This window comes from Nerophis lumbriciformis, linkage group LG14 (assembly GCF_033978685.3).
Source record: "Nerophis lumbriciformis linkage group LG14, RoL_Nlum_v2.1, whole genome shotgun sequence".
NCBI lineage: Eukaryota > Metazoa > Chordata > Actinopteri > Syngnathiformes > Syngnathidae > Nerophis > Nerophis lumbriciformis.
Genome location: NC_084561.2, coordinates 41,939,149 through 41,960,941, shown reverse-complemented (window position 1 = coordinate 41,960,941; position 21,793 = coordinate 41,939,149). Strand labels below are relative to the sequence as shown.

At 41.6% G+C, this 21,793-nt stretch overlaps 1 protein-coding gene across 4 annotated transcripts in view; it reads right to left on the bottom strand.

Moving 5' to 3' along the window:
* The window catches only part of atp11b (ATPase phospholipid transporting 11B), a 183,507-nt gene that overhangs the window by 100,368 nt on the left and 61,346 nt on the right, over positions 1-21,793 (bottom strand). For all 4 annotated transcript variants that reach the window (XR_009816853.2, XR_009816854.2, XM_061975516.2 and 1 more), the window contains exons 10-17: positions 18,620-18,701; positions 18,396-18,546; positions 12,427-12,624; positions 10,837-10,995; positions 10,492-10,679; positions 6,698-6,766; positions 3,375-3,448; positions 3,087-3,190 (exon numbers count right to left, since the gene is read on the bottom strand). Coding sequence is in view for 2 of the 4 variants with exons in the window: in XM_061975516.2 (XP_061831500.1) it covers positions 3,087-3,190; positions 3,375-3,448; positions 6,698-6,766; positions 10,492-10,679; positions 10,837-10,995; positions 12,427-12,624; positions 18,396-18,546; positions 18,620-18,701 (1,025 nt within the window). In the remaining 2 variants the exon portion in view is untranslated. The remainder of the gene's footprint in view (positions 1-3,086; positions 3,191-3,374; positions 3,449-6,697; positions 6,767-10,491; positions 10,680-10,836; positions 10,996-12,426; positions 12,625-18,395; positions 18,547-18,619; positions 18,702-21,793) is intronic.

Below are 21,793 nucleotides of genomic sequence, written 5' to 3'. Positions count from 1 at the left end.
GGTAAAAGCCAGTAAATTAGAATATTTTGAAAAACTTGATTTATTTCAGTAATTGCATTCAAAAGGTGTAACTTGTACATTATATTTATTCATTGCACACAGACTGATGCATTCAAATGTTTATTTCATTTAATTTTGATGATTTGAAGTGGCAACAAATGAAAATCCAAAATTCCGTGTGTCACAAAATTAGAATATTACTTAAGGCTAATACAAAAAAGGGATTTTTAGAAATGTTGGCCAACTGAAAAGTATGAAAATGAAAAATATGAGCATATACAATACTCAATACTTGGTTGGAGCTCCTTTTGCCTCAATTACTGCGTTAATGCAGCGTGGCATGGAGTCGATGAGTTTCTGGCACTGCTCAGGTGTTATGAGAGCCCAGGTTGCTCTGATAGTGGCCTTCAACTCTTCTGCGTTTTTGGGTCTGGCATTCTGCATCTTCCTTTTCACAATACCCCACAGATTTTCTATGGGGCTAAGGTCAGGGGAGTTGGCGGGCCAATTTGGAACAGAAATACCATGGTCCGTAAACCAGGCACGGGTAGATTTTGCGCAGTGTGCAGGCGCCAAGTCCTGTTGGAACTTGAAATCTCCATCTCCATAGAGCAGGTCAGCAGCAGGAAGCATGAAGTGCTCTAAAACTTGCTGGTAGACGGCTGCGTTGACCCTGGATCTCAGGAAACAGAGTGGACCGACACCAGCAGATGACATGGCACCCCAAACCATCACTGATGGTGGAAACTTTACACTAGACTTCAGGCAACGTGGATCCTGTGCCTCTCCTGTCTTCCTCCAGACTCTGGGACCTCGATTTCCAAAGGAAATGCAAACCAAACCAACCCAAACCATCAGTGATGGTTTGGGGTGCCATGTCATCTGCTGGTGTCGGTCCACTCTGTTTCCTGAGATCCAGGGTCAACGCAGCCGTCTACCAGCAAGTTTTAGAGCACTTTGTGAGGCACGTGCACTAACCCCTGTGTCACCGTGCTGCCTCTCAATGGTTCCATCAGAGCTATATATTTACTTTGGGTATTACTTTCTTATGCATTTTGGCCCAAACAATCTTGGAATGCTGAGGGGCTACTGGGCCTTTTTGCTCTGGTCTACGGTCATGCTGCAACAGAAATTGACTTTCCCAAAGCTAGGGGGTCAAACTCCAGATTGATTAACTGATCCAAGCATTGCTTCACAGACAAACGTGTTCTTTATGGATGATTTAATCACTCAATTGATTAAGAACTATGTCTGAAAATGTTTCTCTATAAAGTAGTGTACCTTGGAGGGCTCAAGCTACGCATACATGTAAAAGAACAAAAACACTCACACAATCCTTTTTGTTAGACATAAACTTAATTGCTAGTTACAACACAAAACAAAGCTTAACCTATTTTACTATAACAATCTACAAGGTTAATATAGGTTGCTTCTCTTTCTTCCCCTCCATTCTTTTGTATCTGTAGTTATTGTTACTTATATATGTATTGTTGCATTTGAACAACTGTATTGTTGATAATAGAGGTAAATTATTGGTATTGTTCATTATCAATAGCGCTATTTCTATTGGTATTTGTATTTCTTTAGTGTAATAATGCTCATTGTCTTTTCTGTATTATTATTTATCTCACTAACTGCTTCTTTGCTATCATTTTTACCATCATATTTGGACTTATCGTATTGCCTAATGTTGCTCTGTTGTTGTTGTTATTGTTGTGTTTGCTGTTGTTGTTTTTGTCTCTCGGTCTTATCCCCCTTTTGTCCCCACAATTTCCCCCTCTGTCTTCCTTTTTTTCTGTTTCTATCCCCTCTTGCTCCGGCCCGGCTGCACCAAATGATAATATAAATACATTTACCGTATTTTCCGCACTATTAGCCGCACCTAAAAACCACAAATTTACTCAAAAGCTGACAGTGCGGCTTATAACCCGGTGCGCTTTATATATGGATTAATATTAAGATTCATTTTCATAAAGTTTAGGTCTCGCAACTACGGTAAACAGCCGCCATCTTTTTTCCCCGTAGAACAGGAAGCGCTTCTTCTTCTACGCAAGCAACCGCCAAGGTAAGCACCCGCCCCCATAGAAGAGGAAGCGCTTCTTCTTCTACTGTAAGCAACCACCCGCCCCCGTAGAAAAAGAAGAAGCGCGCGGATATTACGTTTCATTTCCTTTGTGTGTTTACATCTGTAAAGACCACAAAATGGCTCCTACTAAGCGACAGGTTTCCGGTTCATGAAAAGACGCAATCTCTCCATCCGCACACGGACTACTATTTCACAGCAACTGCCTAAAGACTTTCAAGAAAAGCTGGCTACTTTCCGTGCATATTGTAAAAACAAGATAGCTGACAAAAAGATCCGGCCAGAGAACATTATCAACATGGACGAGGTTCCACTGACTTTTGATATTCCTGTGAACCGCACTGTGGATACAACGGGAGCACGTACGGTGAATATTCGCACCACAGGGAATGAGAAGTCATCCTTCACTGTGGTTCTAGCTTGCCATGCTAATGGCCAGAAACTTCCACCCATGGTGATATTCAAAAGGAAGACCTTGCCAAAAGAGACCTTTCCAGCCGGCGTCATCATAAAAGCTAACTCGAAGGGATGGATGGATGAAGAAAAGGTGAGCGAGTGGTTAAGGGAAGTTTACGCGAAGAGGCCGGGTGGCTTTTTTCACGCAGCTCCGTCCATGTTGATATACGACTCCATGCGCGCCCACATCACGCTGGTTTTTAATATATTATTAAAGTTTGACTGACCTATCTGACTGTTTTTTTGACATTCCCTTTAGCGCAGTTAGATGCGGCTTATAACACGGGGCGGCTTATAGGTGGACAAAGTTTTGAAATATGCCGTTCATTGAAGGCGCGGCTTATAACCCAGGGCGGCTTATGGTGCGGAAAATACGGTAATAAAGTGAAATACAAATAAGGCAACAAGAGAAGTATCCTACACTTCTCTTTTGTAAAGTAAATCAGAACAGCTGATATGGGCATCTACATCAACTATAGGATTTGCCTGAGAAGCTGGACAGGACCAAAAAAAAAAAAAAAAAGTTTAAACACAACACATTACTCACCAAGGCAAACTCATCGACATGAAGTCTTGTCTTTTCTATTTCACCACTGGTGGTGAAAGGAAAAATGGACGACTCTGCTCCCTTAGTAAACAGCACTTGGCCACCTTGAGATTAAAACAAAATCAATACTACATTTTTGAACAAATATAATATAATTACGTTACCAAAAAAACTGACACATATTAGAATCACATCATCACAATATCATTAGCTTTCAACATTTTCTTTAAAAAGGCAACAAACTATTGTTTATGATAATCATTTTAACAATGTAAAAAGTAATGATACCAGAAGGGTTCTGCAGAATGACACTCATTCTCCTGCGATCTGCATCAAACTCCAACACATGGAGCAGTTTGTACCTGTGAATGCAAGAAAAAGATGACTCATTTTCACCTGATGACATTTCTGAACATGTTCTGGGTAGAGATGTCCGATAATGTCGGACTGCCGATATTATCGGCCGATAAATGCTTTAAAATGTGATATCGGAAATTATTGGTATCGGTTTCAAAAAGTAAAATGTATGACTTTTTAAGACGACGCAGTACGGAGTGGTACGCGGACGTAGGGAGAAGTACAGAGCGCCAATAAACCTTAAAGGCACTGCCTTTGCGTGCCGGCCCAATCACGTAATATCTAAGGCTTTTCACACACACAAGTGAATGCAAACCATACTTGGTCAACAGCAATACAGGTCACACTGAGGGTGGCCGTATAAACAACTTTAGCACTGTTACAAATATGCGCCACACTGTGAACCCACAACAAACAAGAATGACAAACACATTTCGGGAGAACATCGCAACATAAACACAACAGAACAAATACCCAGAACCCCTTGCAGCACTAACTCTTTCCGGACGCTACATTATACACTCCCTGCTACCTCCTACCAAAAACCCCGCCCCCCCCAAACCCCGCCCACCTCAACCTCCTCATGCTCTCTTAGGGAGAGCATGTCCCAAATTCCAAGCTGCTGTTTTGAGGCATGTTAAAAAAAATAATGCACTTTGTGACTTCAATAATAAATATGGCAGTGCCATGTTGGCATTTTTTTTCATAACTTGAGTTGATTTATTTTGGAAAACCTTGTTACATTGTTTAATGCATCCAGCGGGGCATCACAACAAAATTAGGCATAATAATGTGTTAATTCCACGACTGTATATATCGGTATCGGTTGATATCGGAATCGGTAATTAAGAGTTGGACAATATCGGAATATCGGCAAAAAAGCCATTATCGGACATCTCTAGTTCTGGGTAGTTGACTAGTGTTTAGTACAGCATGTATACAGCAAGATAACAGCTGGCAAGTGTGTTTACAGGACTACAGCTCATTCATTGTTGTAAAAAGGGCAGATTTTGATCGACTCAAACATAGAATGACAGAAATGACTACTTTAATTAATATTCTGCAGGAAATTACACCCATTATTATTCATTAGAGATGTCCGATAATGGCTTTTTTTTGCCGATATCCGATATTCCGATATTGTCCAACTCTTAATTACCGATTCCGATATCAACCGATACCGATATATACAGTGGTGGAATTAACACATTATTATGCCTAATTTTGTTGTGATGCATTAAACAATGTAACAAGGTTTTCCAAAATAAGTCAACTCAAGTTATGGAAAAAAATGCCAACACGGCACTGCCATATTTATTATTGAAGTCACAAAGTGCATTATTTTTTTTAACATGCCTCAAAACAGCAGCTTGGAAATTGGGTTGAGGTTAGGGGGATGGGGGGGTTTGGGGCGGGGGTAAGAGGTAGCGGGGGTGTATATTGTAGCGTCCCGGAAGAGTTAGTGCTGCAAGGGGTTCTGGGTATTTGTTCTGTTGTGTTTATGTTGTGTTACGGTGCGGATGTTCTCCCGAAATGTGTTTGTCATTCTTGTTTGGTGTGGGTTCACATTGTGGCGCATATTTGTAACAGTGTTAGAGTTGTTTATACGGCCACCCTCAGTGTGACCTGTATGGCTGTTGACCAAGTATGCTTTGCATTCACTTGTGTGTGTGAAAAGCCGTAGATATCATGTGATTGGACCGGCACGCAAAGGCAATGCCTTTAAGGTTTATTGGCGCTCTGTACTTCTCCCTACGTCCGTGTACCACTCCGTACAGCGGCATTTTAAAAAGTCACAAATTGTACTTTTTGAAACCGATACCTATTCAGGTGTACTGGAGAGGAGGCTACGCCGGATAGTCGAACCTCGGATTCAGGAGGAACAGTGTGGTTTTCGTCCTGGTCGTGGAACTGTGGACCAGCTCTATACTCTCGGCAGGGTCCTTGAGGGTGCATGGGAAGTTTGCCCAACCAGTCTACATGTGTTTTGTGGACTTGGAGAAGGCATTCGACCGTGTCCCTCGGGAAGTCCTGTGGGGAGTGCTCAGAGAGTATGGGGTATCAGACTGTCTGATTGTGGCAGTCCGCTCCCTGTATGATCAGTGCCAGAGCTTGGTCCGCATTGCCGGCAGTAAGTCGGACACGTTTCCAGTGAGGGTTGGACTCCGCCAAGGCTGCCCTTTGTCACCGATTCTGTTCATAACTTTTATGGACAGAATTTCTAGACGCAGTCAAGGCGTTGAGGGGATCCGGTTTGGTGGCTGCAGGATTAGGTCTCTGCTTTTTGCAGATGATGTGGTCCTGATGGCTTCATCTGGCCAGGATCTTCAGCTCTCACTGGATCGGTTCGCAGCCGAGTGTGAAGCGGCTGGGATGAGAATCAGCACCTCCAAGTCCGAGTCCATGGTTCTCGCCCGGAAAAGGGTGGAGTGCCATCTCCGGGTTGGGGAGGAGATTTTGCCCCAAGTGGAGGAGTTCAAGTACCTCGGAGTCTTGTTCACGAGTGAGGGAAGAGTGGATCGTGAGATCGACAGGTGGATCGGTGCGGCGTCTTCAGTAATGCGGACGCTGTATCGATCCGTTGTGGTGAAGAAGGAGCTGAGCCGGAAGGCAAAGCTCTCAATTTACCGGTCGATCTACGTTCCCATCCTCACCTATGGTCATGAGCTTTGGGTTATGACCGAAAGGACAAGATCACGGGTACAAGCGGCCGAAATGAGTTTCCTTCGCCGGGTGGCGGGGCTCTCCCTTAGAGATAGGGTGAGAAGCTCTGCCATCCGGGAGGAGCTCAAAGTAAAGCCGCTGCTCCTCCACATCGAGAAGAGCCAGATGAGGTGGTTCGGGCATCTGGTCAGGATGCCACCCGAACGCCTCCCTAGGGAGGTGTTTAGGGCACGTCCGACCGGTAGGAGGCCGTGGGGAAGACCCAGGACACGTTGGGAAGACTATCTCCCGGCTGGCCTGGGAACGCCTTGGGGTCCCCCGGGAGGAGCTGGACGAAGTGGCTGGGGAGAGGGAAGTCTGGGCTTCCCTGCTTAGGCTGCTGCCCCCGCGACCCGACCTCGGATAAGCGGAAGAAGATGGATGGATGGATGGATGAAACCGATACCGATAATTTCCGATATTACATTTTAAAGCATTTATAGGCCGATAATGTCGGCAGTCCGATATTATCGGACATCTCTATTATTCATGAATAATTCCACAACATTTTGGGACCAAAAAGATGCAAAATGCAAAGTGAAACAACGTACTTCTCTGGTTTGCCAAATGTTTTGATTTCCATTGTCTCACCACTGACGCCAGTAAAGGCCACTCCAATTCTAAGGACACGAAAGCAGACAATATCAACAGTTAGAATTTAGAGAGTCGTTACAGTTTCATCAAATACTCACACAGTTGTGTTTGAATAACATGCTGATGGATCCATAATTCTCAAATGTGTTTGTGCCTCTGAACAGCTAATAAATCCTATTGCTAATCACACTGTTTACTGTTTTAAAGGCAAATAACCGACATGATTGATTTTTATTTTGACAACCTCAGAAGAGGTATTGCTGCCTCTGCCCTGGATCATCAATTCATTCATTTCACATTTGCAGCAGACGGTGAGATAACTTAATAAAGTACCGTATTTTCCGCACTATAAGCCGCACCTAAAAACCACAAATTTTCACAAAAGCTGACAGTGCGGCTTATAACCCGGTGCGCCTTATATATGGATTAATATAAATATTTATTTTCATAAAGTTTCGGTCTCGCAACTACGGTAAACAGCCGCCATCTTTTTTCCCCGTAGAAGAGGAAGCGCTTCTTCTTCTATGGTAAGCAACTGCCAAGGTAAGCACCCGCCCCCGTAGAAGAGGAAGCGCTTCTTCTTCTACGGTAAGCAACCACCCGCCCCCGTAGAAGAAGAAGCGCGCGGGTATTACGTTTCATTTCCTTTGTGTGTTCCATGTTGATATACGACTCCATGCGCGCCCACATCACAGATGGTGTCAAAAAACAAGTGAAGCACACAAATACAACACTCGCCGTCATTCCGGGTGGATTAACCAAAGAACTCCAACCGCTCGATATTGGTGTCAACAGGGCATTTAAAGCACGACTGCGAACGGCGTGGGAACAATGGATGACCGAAGGCGAACACACCTTCACTAAGACAGGGAGACAGCGCCGGACGACATACGCCAACATCTGCCAGTGGATCGTAAATGCCTGGGCGGATATTTCGGTCACAACTGTGGTCCGAGCTTTCCGGAAGGCAATGACTTCGACGAGACGGAGCCGGCCATTTTGGATCCCGTATTCGCCCAACTTTTTAATTCGGACACCGAAGGAGAAGAATTCGAGGGATTTATGAATGAAGAATAACTTCAGAAAGTGAGTGTTATGTTTATTTTGTGTGTTGTGACATTAACGTTCGAGCAACATTAAGTTATTGATGTTATTGCTCTGCACTATTTAGAATTTTACTATGTTTGTGATTGCACATTTGCACATTACCGTACATTTTGGGAGTGAACAGAGTTGTTAGAACGCTGGTTTTTAATATATTATTAAAGTTTGACTGACCTATCTGACTGTTTTTTTGACATTCCCTTTAGCGCAGTTAGATGCGGCTTATAACACGGGGCGGCTTATAGGTGGACAAAGTTTTGAAATATGCCGTTCATTGAAGGCGCGGCTTATAACCCAGGGCGGCTTATGGTGCGGAAAATACGGTAGGCGCAATCTTTGAAGGGAATTACAACACTATATTTATTGTACAGTAATACCAATCTTAATATTTTTAATGAACATTTTGTTACAGTGTAAAATCATTACTTTCAACATACATTTAAAAAAAATGTGCCGAGCTGCACAAAGATTGTCTCTAATACTGAATAGGGGTATTTAACTAAATTGTTTTGAGGGGCCACAGTTCCAGAATACTAAGGACCGATGGGCCAGACTTCTCCTTTTACTATTAGTCTTACTTTGTATTTTCCAAAGAACCAGTATCATTTACAGTTTAGGTCTGTTTATTTTGTCAAACCTACAGAATTGCTCTGATGTTGTTAAGGACATTCTACAAAAAAATGCTAGACAAAGATCATCTCCATGACAGCACTATGGTGTTTTTAAAGAATCAGTAACTTTAACTGAACGAGGAGGGCACCAGCTGAATAGACCAAAATGATGAGAAAGAGAGGACCTTAAACGGAACCTTTAGGAACACAAGTAGTATAATTAACAAGGTTGGACAAATGATTACTGACTGCATCTGAAGTTAAACTACCGCAATTCCTTAGTTACTGTTAGAATAATTGTATCTAAGTTATCACAAAAACTTTTTGTTACATTGAGTTCCCGGCAAGAAGACAAAAACATGTCTTTGAACCTACCAAGAAGAAGGCTTGTAAAACCACTGGGAAGTAACATGAAGGTGTTCTGGTTATTTCATGTATTGTAATCAACAGAAAGATATTGTCTTGACCCAAGACCTACAAAAGCGAAGAGGAAGCAGGACCAGACTCCCCTCCAGGCACCGTTTTTTGAACTCTTTTACGAACCTCTTTTTTGAACTCTTTTACAAACCTCTTTTTGAACTGTTTTACGACCTCTTTTTTGAACCGATCTTTTCTTTTGAACTGTTTTGTAATCAAAGATTGTACCGAGGATGTCGTTGTGGCTTGTGCAGCCCTTTGAGACACTTGTGATTTAGGGCTATATAAATAAAGATTGATTGATGATTGAAAGGCGATGGCTGTTTACGACCCCGTCCCCTTGGAAGCAACTGTTGCCATGTGGTCAGGGAAGGTCCAAATAAAAGAAGGAGGCGTGCAATCTTTTGGCAGAGCGTAATGACACTGTACTAGGGTACAGATGTACACGTTTCTCCTCACAAATTGAATTCTCTCTCTGTTTGATTCTTTGCTTCTTGTCCTGTTTACTAGATGTCATCAGTGTTTGAACCTGACAGTTACAAAAATCAAATTAAGAAAAAAAATTAGTGACTGCAAAAAAGAAGAGGACTTAAAGGAATGCTTTGAAGACCGCCCCAGTTATGTGGAACCCAGTGTTCTATGTTTGCTAGCCATTTTAAAAATATCAATGCAAGGATTTGCCAATGTGTTTACAGGGGTCCAAATTCCTCTATACAACAGGAGCACTCCCATGTTTTGTCAATTTGCTGCAAAAATGTCTGTCTTCCAAGTTTTGAACAGAACTTGAAGGCTGGTCCGGTGTTATTCCCAGGCCGGATTTTGGCCCTTGCGTCACCGGCAAAAAGGCCTGGTCTAAAACTTGCAGCCTTCCTAATTTTTCAGCTATAGTCTACTCAAATTGGTCTAAATTTCAAATCTAAAAAGTTGTTTAAAAAGCTACCAGTATAAAGCTTGAACATAAATTCCCTTTAAAATAGAAGCGTGTTAGAATAATTGTATCTAAGTTACATTGAGTTCCCGGCGAGAGGACACACGCTGTCTTTAATCCTACCAATCAAAAGGCTTGTAACACTACACTGTGTAGGATGGGAAGCAAAATGAAGGTGTTCCGTTTCTTTCATGTATTGTAATCAACAGAAAGATATTGTCTTGACCCAAGAACTACAAAGCGGAGAGGAAACAGGGCCTGACTCCCCTCAAGGCGAACTTTTCTGTGAACTGTTTTAAGACCTTTTCTGTGAACTCTTTTACAAACTTTTCTTTGAACTGTTTTGTAACCAAAGTCGATGGCTGTTTACGACCCACGTCCCTTAGAAACAGCTGTTGCCATGTAACCAGGGAAAGTCCAAATAAAAGAGGTGGCGTACAATCTTTCGCCAGAGCGTGGTGGAACTGTACAAGGGTACAGTCCAGACGTTTCTCCTCAAATTGAGCCAAATTTAATTATGTCTCTGTTTAATTCTTTGCTTCTTGTCTTGTTTAATAGATGTCATCAGTGTTTGAACCTGACAAAGTGTCTGTTTTTTATTTATTTAAAAAAAATGGACATAAGTGCACACTTTGTCCCAATAATTACAAACTTAAATTGTCTTTTTAAATCACTCCAATTGAAACTTTACCTCTTCATTGCCTCAACTAACGCTTTTTCATCCGGTGAAGAAGCATAATATTCCATTTCATTAGACGAAAATCCATTAACATGGGAGAATGGGTCTGCTGTCCCAGACAGGCAGTCTGGCTGGTCGTAGCTGATCTGAACTGTGTGACACAGTGAAACCGCTTTGAGAAATAACAATTCCTCTCCAACCTGAATGAAGAGGACGAGTGGGAAAAACAACAAGTTATATATATATCAGTAGACATGATGAGAATTGTACAGTAATATTCACAATTTTGGACTAATACACCATTTTTTTTTGAAGAGCCCCATAATGAAAATAGTCATCTGATAGTATGCACATTACCAAGTTAGGTGTAGAGCCGTCTGGTGAATCTTCAGTCAGTCCCTCTGGCACTAGTTTGCCATTAACTTCCCGATATTTGTTTCCATTAATCGAACATTCCCGGAATTGCATTTCATTTTCGGTTAGTGTACCCGTCTTGTCGGTAAACACATACTCAATCTGTAAAAAAAACAAAAAAAACCAGTGTGTTGTTTTAGAAAGCATAACCTTGAAGAGTTTAACAAGTTAACACGTTACTCAGGAAAAATTGTTTGCGGTAATATACAGTCGTAGTCAAAAGTTTACATAAACTTGTAAAGAACATGTCATGGCTGTCTTGAGTTTCCAATAATTTCTACAACTCTTATTTTTTTGTGATAGAGTGATTGGAGCACCACAAAAAACATTCATGAAGTTTTTGTCCATTTTTGTTTCATCTGACATCACATGGACAAAGATAAGACCTTCTGGAGGAAAGTTCTGTGGTCAGCTAAAACAAAAATTGAGCTGTTTGGCCACAATACCCAGCAATATGTTTGGAGGAGAAAAGGTGAGGCATTTAATCACAGGAACACCATCCCTACCGTCAAGCATGGTGGTGGTAGTATTATGCCCTGGGCCTGTTTTGCTGCCAATGGAACTGGTGCTTTACAGAGTAAATGGGACAATGAAAAAGGAGGATTACCTCCAAAATTCTTCAGGACAACCTAAAATCATCAGCCCGGAGGTTGGGTCTTGGGCGCAGTTGGGTGTTCCAACAGGACAATGACCCCAAACACACGTCAAAAGTGGTAAAGGAATCAAGCTAGAATTAAGGTTTTAGAATGGCCTTCCCAAAGTCCTGACTTAAACGTGTGGACAATGCTGAAGAAACAAGTCCATGTCAGAAAACCAACACATTTAGCTGAACTGCACCAAATTTGTCAAGAGGCGCTTTTGGTAGCCATCCACCAGCTTCTCGCAAGCTTCTGCTTGAATTTTTGATCACTCCTCTTGACGAAATTGGTGCAGTTCAGCTAAATTTGTTGGTTTTCTGACATGGACTTGTTTCTTCAGCATTGTCCACACGTTTAAGTCAGGACTTTGGGAAGGCCATTCTAAAACCTTAATTATAGCCTGATTTAGCCATTCCTTTACCACAGCTCAATTTTTTATTGAATTAAGAATGAAGGTTGTAGAATGGCCTTCTCAAAGTCCTGACTTAAACGTGTGGACAATGCTGAAGAAACAAGTCTGTGTCAGAAAACCAACAAATTTAGCTGAACTGCACCAATTTTGTCAAGAGGAGTGGTCAAAAATTCAAGCAGAAGATTGTGGATGGCTACCAAAAGCGCCTTATTGCAGGTAAACTTGCCAAGGGACATGTAAGCAAATATTAACATTGCTGTATGTATACTTTTGACCCATTTTCAGTAGACCCATAATAAATTCATAAAAGAACCAAACTTCATGAATGTTTTTTGTGACCAACAAGTATGTGCTCCAATCACTCTATCACCAAAAAATAAGAGTTGTAGAAATGATTGGAAACTCAAGACAGCCATGAAATTCTGTTCTTTGCAAGTGTATTAAAAGTGTTTTTACCCTATTTTCCTCTGTTCTGTTTCATACCTGGCCAAGTTCCTCATTGAGGTCTGAGGTGTTGACTTGAGCTTTCTGGTCACTCTCCTCATGGTAAAGGTCCATATCCCAGCCTATGAAAAAGGAGCCAAGGAACTTCTGCATCTCCACAGTAACATAGAGTGAGATGGGGATGATAAAATTGTAGAGGACCAGGAATGCCAAGAAGTCGGAGATGAATTTCAAGATCTGCAAGGACGTAAATGAGGACAACTTTTATTTTATTATGGAGGATGAATGAGTTAGTGCAGGGGTCAGCAACCCGCGGCTCCGGAGCCGCATGCGGCTCTTTGATCACTCTGATGCGGCTCAGCAGCTTACTTGTTGAACCCCCCAATTTTCCCGTGAGACTTCCGGATTTCAGTGCCTCTCGCAGAAAACTCCCGGGATTAATATTCACCGATTTTCACCCTTACAGCTATAATAAGGGCGTGCCATGATGGTACAACATTTGGCGCCCTCTACAATCTGTATTAACAGCATGCCAGCCCAACACTTGTTATGCAATATACATCTTCAGCTTGCACACGTATGTGACAGCAAGGCATACTTGGTCAACAGCCACACAGGTTACACTGACGGTGACCATCTAAAACAACTTTAACACTCTTACTAATAATGCGCCACACTTTGAACCAAAACCAAACAAGAATGACAAACACATTTCGGGAGAACATCTGCACCTTAACACAACATAAACACAACAGAACAAACACCCAGAATCCCATGCAGCCCTGACTCTTCCGGGCTACATTATACACCCCTGCTACCACCAAACTCCGCCCCCACCCCAAGCCTGCTCCCTCACACATCAACCCCCCCCCCCCCCTCTATGTGCGTCGGTTGAGGTGGGCGGGGTTTGGTAGCGGGGGTGAATAATGTAGCCCGGAAGAGTTAGGGCTGCATGGGATTCTGGGTATTTGTCCTGTTGTGTTTATGTTGTGTTACGGTGCAGATGTTCTCCCGAAATGTGTTTGTCATTCTTGTTTGGTGTGGGTTCACAGTGTGGCGCATTATTAGTAAGAGTGTTAAAGTTTTTTTTATACCGCGACCGTCAATGTAACCTGTGTGGTTGTTGAGCAAGTATGCCTTGCTGTCACCTACGTGAGCAAGCCAAAGCCCCATTCAATATGTGGCTGATCAGCCACGCTAATAGTAGTGGGCGCTATATGCTGTACCATCACGGCACGCGTGACGCTGACAACCGCTATTCATTTAAAACCCGCGTGCCACACCAGCTTAAAAATTCCATAAAAAGGTGTGGGCATCGTGTCTGAGACCCCTGGTTTATACATAGCACAAAGCAAAAAAAAACAACTTTGTATGCAGTGTTATTTCGTTTAAAATTTCAAAAAAATTTGCGGCTCCCATTGTTTCCTATAATTTGTGAAACTGGTCAAAATGGCTCTTTGACTGGTGAAGGTTGCCGACCCCTGAGTTAGTGGGTATACAAATAAAAACCAAACCTTATGTATGTTAAGAGATTAGAATGTTTAACAGTAAGTACACATCTGACTTTTAGCAAAGAAGAAATATAAATAATGATTAAATTGAATACATATGTCAAAATCCAACCCATATATATAGTATTAAACACTGATTTTTAGAGAGTTCAATTAAAAAAATTAAGCATGCAGTATTAATTAATTACATAATTAACAATGTGGGATCTGAGCAGAGGATGTCGTTGTGGCTTGTGCAGCCCTTTGAAACATGTGTGATTAAGGGCTATAAAAGTAAACTTTAATTGACTAATTGATTGATAATTACCGTATTTTCCGCACTATTAGCCGCACCTAAAAACCACAAATTTACTCAAAAGCTGACAGTGCGGCTTATAACCCGGTGCGCTTTATATATGGATTAATATTAAGATTCATTTTCAAAAAGTTTCGGTCTCGCAACTACGGTAAACAGCCGCCATCTTTTTTCCCCGTAGAAGAGGAAGTGCTTCTTCTTCTACGCAAGCAACCGCCAAGGTAAGCACCCGCCCCCATAGAACAGGAAGCGCTTCTTCTTCTACTGTAAGCAACCACCCGCCCGCGTAGAAGAAGAAGAAGAAGCGCGCGGATATTACGTTTCATTTCCTTTGTGTGTTTACATCTGTAAAGACCACAAAATGGCTCCTACTAAGCGACAGGTTTCCGGTTCATGAAAAGACGCAATCTCTCCATCCGCACACGGACTACTATTTCACAGCAACTGCCTAAAGACTTTCAAGAAAAGCTGGCTACTTTCCGTGCATTTTGTAAAAACAAGATAGCTGAAAAAAAGATCCGGCCAGAGAACATTATCAACATGGACGAGGTTCCACTGACTTTTGATATTCCTGTGAACCGCACTGTGGATACAACGGGAGCACGTACGGTGAATATTCGCACCACAGGGAATGAGAAGTCATCCTTCACTGTGGTTCTAGCTTGCCATGCTAATGGCCAGAAACTTCCACCCATGGTGATATTCAAAAGGAAGACCTTGCCAAAAGAGACCTTTCCAGCCGGCGTCATCATAAAAGCTAACTCGAAGGGATGGATGGATGAAGAAAAGATGAGCGAGTGGTTAAGGTAAGTTTACGCGAAGAGGCCGGGTGGCTTTTTTCACGCAGCTCCGTCCATGTTGATATACGACTCCATGCGCGCCCACATCACGCTGGTTTTTAATATATTATTAAAGTTTGACTGACCTATCTGACTGTTTTTTTCACATTCCTTTAGCGCAGTTAGATGCGGCTTATAACACGGGGCGGCTTATAGGTGGACAAAGTTTTGAAATATGCCGTTCATTGAAGGCGCGGCTTATAACCCAGGGCGGCTTATGGTGCGGAAAATACGGTAGTAGATTAATCACAGTTTGGAATTTTGATTAATTATGATTAATCAACAGGTTATTACTCGATTGCATAATTCAATTTGTCCACAATTTAGATATACATAAAATGTTATTGTAAGAATGTCATAGAGGAACATTATTTAAATGTTTTACTTAAATGCCTGGCATTTATTTGCTTAAAACTTGCTAACAGTTTTATCTAAATTACCGTCGGGGTGTATTTTGAAGTGACATTTTTCAGCGAACACATTAGTCTGAGTCTCCTGACTAGGGTTGCAAAATTCCAGGAATATTCAAAGTTGGAAACTTTCCATGGGAATTAACAGGAATATATGGGAATATACGCAGTGCGCTCACGAAAGGGGTGGGGCTCACCCTGGTTGATATAGACAGCAGCTAGGACGGTGGCCATGGAAGTTGGAACCCGCTAAGGAGTGTGTAACAACCCACCTGCCGAATCAACTAGCCCTGAAAATGGATGGCGCTGGAGCGTCGGGCCCATATACCCGGCCGTCGCCGGCAGCGAGACGCGCTCGGAGGTGCGCTCAGCGCGGCTCCCATATGATTGCGCACTGGTGTGCGTCTGGGTCGTGACAGCGTGGCACGCGAATGTCTGTGCTGCATTGGATCAGTCTCCTTTCTTTAACAGGCAAAAGCTTTATAACCTCACTAATGCCTTGCATCGTCTATATTAGATATATAACAACGGGCGGGTGCGGGCGGGTGCGGGCGGATGCGGTTCTGATCAAATGTTAGATCGGGTGGATTGCGGATGGTTGACGACTTTCTGATGCGGTTGCGGATGAAATAATTGCCTGTCCGCGCATCTCTACTGTGTACATTTGCAAATACTCAAAAATGCCACAAAGATGCAGCAGCATATAGACAAGTGCCTAATAATATATCATTATTGTAATTCCCCATTAATTCCCATATATTCCCATTAATTCCCATGGACTGTGTCCAATTTTGAATAATCAAAAAATGGTCAATATTTCCAAACTTCTCGTGATAAATTTCCGGAAAGTTTCCGGAAATTTACCGGACATATGCACTGAACTGATCACTCCCTATATGACAACCTACGCCGCCTTTCAGGTAAACATCCACAGGGAAGGTAAAGGCGCATTTACGCTCAAAATAAATTGCGTGATTAATCTGCACATATACATGATTAATGTGATCCTTTTTTGGATTAATCACATGAGTTAACTTGTTATTTTTGACAACCCTAATAATTATTAGTATTTTTTTTGCTGGAAAAGAGAGTTGGGGCCATTGACTGAATATGCAGCTGCTGTTATTGTTGCTTTTATTCCTTTTTGTCTGAATACAAGGGAAAAGTAATGTAGCTGGTATTATCATCCCAATATGTTAGTCAATAGGTGGACAGATGTGGCTTTAATGAGATGGTCATTTTTGTACATGCAAAAGTCTCATCATAAAACAAACTTTTTTGAAGCGAAACTAAAAGTTGAAAGTTACAGTTACTTACAAACCCCGTTTCCATATGAGTTGGGAAATTGTGTTAGATGTAAATATAAACGGAATACAATGATTTGCAAATCATTTTCAACCCATATTCAGTTGAATATGCTACAAAGACAACATATTTGATGTTCAAACTGATAAACATTTTTTTTGTTGTTGCAAATAATCATTAACTTTAGAATTTGATGCCAGCAACACGTGACAAAGAAGTTGGGAAAGGTGGCAATAAATACTGATAAAGTTGAGGAATGCTCATCAAACACTTATTTGGAACATCCCACAGGTGAACAGAAAAATTGGGAACAGGTGGGTGCCATGATTGGGTATAAAAGTAGATTCCATGAAATGCTCAGTCATTCACAAACAAGGATGGAGCGAGGTTCACCACTTTGTCACCAAATGTGTGAGCAAATTGTTGAACAGTTTAAGAAAAACCTTTCTCAACCAGCTATTGCAAGGAATTTAGGGATTTCAACATCTACGGTCCGTAATATCATCAAAGGGTTCAGAGAATCTGGAGAAATCACTGCACGTAAGCAGCCTTCGATCCCTCAGGCTGTACTGCATCAACAAGCGACATCAGTGTGTAAAGGATATCACCACATGGGCTCAGGAACACTTCAGAAACCCACTGTCAGTAACTACAGTTGGTCGCTACATCTGTAAGCAAAAGTTAAAACTCTCCTATGCAAGGCGAAAACCGTTTATCAACAACACCCAGAAACACCGTCGGCTTCGCTGGGCCTTAGCTCATCTAAGATGGACTGTTACAAAGTGGAAAAGTGTTCTGTGGTCTGACGAGTCCACATTTCAAATTGTTTTTGGAAACTGTGGATGTTATGTCCTCCGGAACAAAGAGGAAAAGAACCATCCGGATTGTTTTAGGCGCAAAGTTGAAAAGCCAGCATGTGTGATGGTATGGGGGTGTATTAGTGCCCAAGGCATGGGTAACTTACACATCTGTGAAGGCGCCATTAATGCTGAAAGGTACATACAGGTTTTGGAGCAACATATGTTGCCATCCAAGCAACGTTACCATGGACGCCCCTGCTTATTTCAGCAAGACAATGCCAAGCCACGTGTTACATCAACGTGGCTTCATAGTAAAAGAGTGCGGGTACTAGACTGGCCTGCCTGTAGTCCAAACCTGTCTCCCATTGAAAATGTGATTATGAAGCCTAAAATAGCACAACGGAGACCCCCGGACTGTTGAACAACTTAAGCTGTACATCAAGCAAGAATGGGAAAGAATTCCACCTGAGAAGCTTAAAAAATGTGTCTCCTCAGTTCCCAAACGTTTACTGAGTGTTGTTAAAAGGAAAGGCCATGTAACACAGTGGTGAACATGCCCTTTCCCAACTACTTTGGCACGTGTTGCAGCCATCAAACTCTAAGTTAATTGTTATTTGCAAAAAAATAACATCAAATATCTTGTCTTTGTAGTGCATTCAATTGAATATGGATTGAAAAGGATTTGCAAATCATTGTATTCTGTTTATATTTACATCTAACACAATTTCCCAACTCATATGGAAATGGGGTTTGTACATGTAAAAGGAGAAGACAGTGCTTTTTCAGTCCTGCCTCTACTTCATATTAGGAGCTGATTGCCTGCACCTCTAAAAAAACAGCCAACCTACCGGGCTGCTGTTTTTCTCCTGTTCTGTCTTTTGGTTGTAGAACGGCTCGTCCCATTTATCCTCAGCCTGCCAGGCATACTTCAGAATGGTGCTGAGGATGGCCTCGAACAGCAAGATGCCCAAGTAGATGATGAGGAAAGTATTCATAGACCTGATACGGTGGGGGAAAAAAGGTTAAACATAGCCATATTTACTTATGTTGGTTTGAAAATGTCAATGCTCACTTCTCTACTGCAGAGCGTTTCTGAGACTTGCACTTATAGTTGAGGGCCATTTTGGATTCCATTCCTGTATAAACTGCGACACCTAAAACACACAGAAAACTAACTGACTGCACTGCATCAAACATTGTGACATTAGCAAGTGAACATTTGATCATTTAAGCATTGAATAAATAAAGACACAAAGATCAATGAGATTTAAAATTTACTAGGCTTTACCATAAGACAAAATCAGTACCTCTTGTCAGTTACAGTTGGGGAAATAAGTACAGCATGCTACAGAGACTTAGCCAGTCCAGAATGTTTTGTATGTTTAACCGTGAGAAACAGAATGTCAATAATAAATCCAGAAAAAAATCATTGAAAGATTATATATAAGGGCAAGTAACAGCCGTTAGGATTTTAAATTCGGCCCACCGTACGTTTTTTTAACATCAAAATAGTAACCGCCAATATGATTTCTGGAAGTTTTGAACTGCAGAAAGAATTCCAATGGTTGGAATCTGCGCTTTTAAGTGACACACGGGCAGTGTTGGATTAATTACTGAAAACCAGTAACTAGTTACAGTTACTGTATTTTCCGCACTATTAGCCGCACCTAAAAACCACAAATTTACTCAAAAGCTGACAGTGCGGCTTATAACCCGGTGCGCTTTATATATGGATTAATATTAAGATTCATTTTCATAAAGTTTAGGTCTCGCAACTACGGTAAACAGCCGCCATCTTTTTTCCCCGTAGAAGAGGAAGCGCTTCTTCTTCTACGGTAAGCAACCGCCAAGGTAAGCACCCGCCCCCATAGAACAGGAAGCGCTTCTTCTTCTACTGTAAGCAACCACCCGCCCCCGTAGAAGAAGAAGCGCGCGGATATTACGTTTCATTTCATTTGTGTGTTTACATCTGTAAAGACCACAAAATGGCTCCTATTAAGAGACACGCGTACAACGCAGAATTCAAACTCAAGGCAATAAGTCACGCAGTAGAACACGGAAATAGAGCAGCAGCAAGAGAATTGAACATAAATGGTGCGTAGGTAGAGGAAGCAACAAGATGACCTGCGCCACTAAGACAGGGAGACAGCGCCGGACGACATACGCCAACATCTGCCAGTGGATTGTAAATGCCTGGGCGGATTTATCGGTCTCAACTGTGGTCCGAACTTTCCGGAAGGCAGGATTCACGGAACTGCTGGACAACAATAGCAACATTGACTCTGATGACTTCGACGAGACGGAGCCGGCCATTTTGGATGCCGTATTCGCCCAACTTTTTAATTTAGACACTGAAGAAAAATTTGAGGGATTTATGGATGAGGAATAATTTCAGAAAGTGAGCTTTAAATGTTTATTTTGTGTGTTGTGTGACATTAACGTTCGAGCAACGTTGAGTTATTGATGTTGCTATTGCTCTGCACTAATTTGAGTGTTACTATTTTTGTGATTGCACATTTGCACATTACATTTTGGGGGTGAACAGAGTTGTTAGAACGCTGGTTTGTAATATATTATTAAAGTTTGACTGACCTATCTGACTGTTTTTTTGACATTCCCTTTAGCGCAGCGTAGGCGCGGCTTATAACCCGGGGCGGCTTATAGGTGAACAAAGTTTTGAAATATGCCATTCATTGAAGGTGCGGCTAATAACCCGGGGCGGCTTATAGTGCGGAAAATACGGTAGTTACTTTATTTCAAAAGGAACTCAGTTACAGTCTGCAGGGATACAGTCCGTTAATAAATAAAAAAATGTCATAAAAAAAATACAATCATGTGTGCTTACGGACTGTAACCCTGCAGACTGTATTGATCTATATTGATATATAATGTAGGAACCAGAATATTAATAACAGAAAGAAACAACCCTTTTGTGTGAATGAATGTGAATGAGTGTAAATGGGGGAGGGAGGTTTTTTGGGTTGGTGCACTAATTGTAAGTGTATCTTGTGTTTTTATGTTGATTTAATAAAAACAAAACAAAAAAAACAAACAAAAAATTATTTAAAAAATTTTTTATTTCTTGTGCGGCTCGGTACTAATCGATCCACGGACTGGTACCGGGCCGCGGCCCGGTGGTTGGGGACCACTGTTCTAGCACACACGCTGCAATGTCTCTATCAATGTTGTCCTGGCGAGCAGTGCCTCGTTAAAATCCAGCCGCTGTTGCTTAGGAGGTGAAGTGTGTCTCTCTTTACTAGCTTCGTTGAAGCATGTTGCTTTTGTAGCTGTTTCAGCAGATTTTAATAGCTGTTTTGGGCAGTAGATAGGATCTTTGATCCAAGACACAACTTACATTTAACTAAAATGTTCTTTTCTTTGTGCTCGACAAAAGAAAAGTAGTGAGAATATCTCCATGTTAAGAAACTCGGCTTCGGCTTCGCCATCGCCATGATGTCTTGTTAGTAAACACAGACACGCCCCCTCCCACACACACACAGAGCGCGCCTCTTCTCTGCCGCCTCTTCTGCAGCGCTCCAATAAAACACACTCAGATCTTCTCGGTTTCTAGCCGATACTACATAAAAAAAATAACGTAAAATAACGTAGTAACTGAGTTACTGAATATAAAACATAACGCGTTAGATTACTATTTACCGCCGAATGTCCCAACACTGCACACAGGTTATTATGGAAATCTACGTCACAGCAGCTACAGGCAGATGAGGCACGAAGCCGAGTGGGCGAGGTTTACAGAGCAGCCAGCCTGAAACGTGGGTGTCAGGGGCAGACACAGAAGCAGATTTTTACAACAAAGTTCTTCAGAAAAGTGATATTATATTAGATTTTTTTTTTTACCCTTTGCTTTCATATTTTACCATGTTTTTGACATTGTTGTTGCGTTTTGCTTGATTGTAAAAGATGTCAATCGAGGAGGTGGTCTGAGAAGTAAAAGAGGAGCGACGTTCATATGTTCTTAATATTCAGTGTTATATCGGTCATAGTTTATATTGTAATTATTGGTGTTTTATTCAGTTAAAAAAAAAGAGGTAAAATTCCATTCCTTTTTTTTGAGGTAATCTATTATAACACTTTTAGCATTCTATCCGACATTAATTAATTATATATATGTGAGTGTGTGTATATATATATATATATATATATATATATATATATATATATATATATATATACACACACACATATATATAGATATATATATACACACACATATATATACATATAT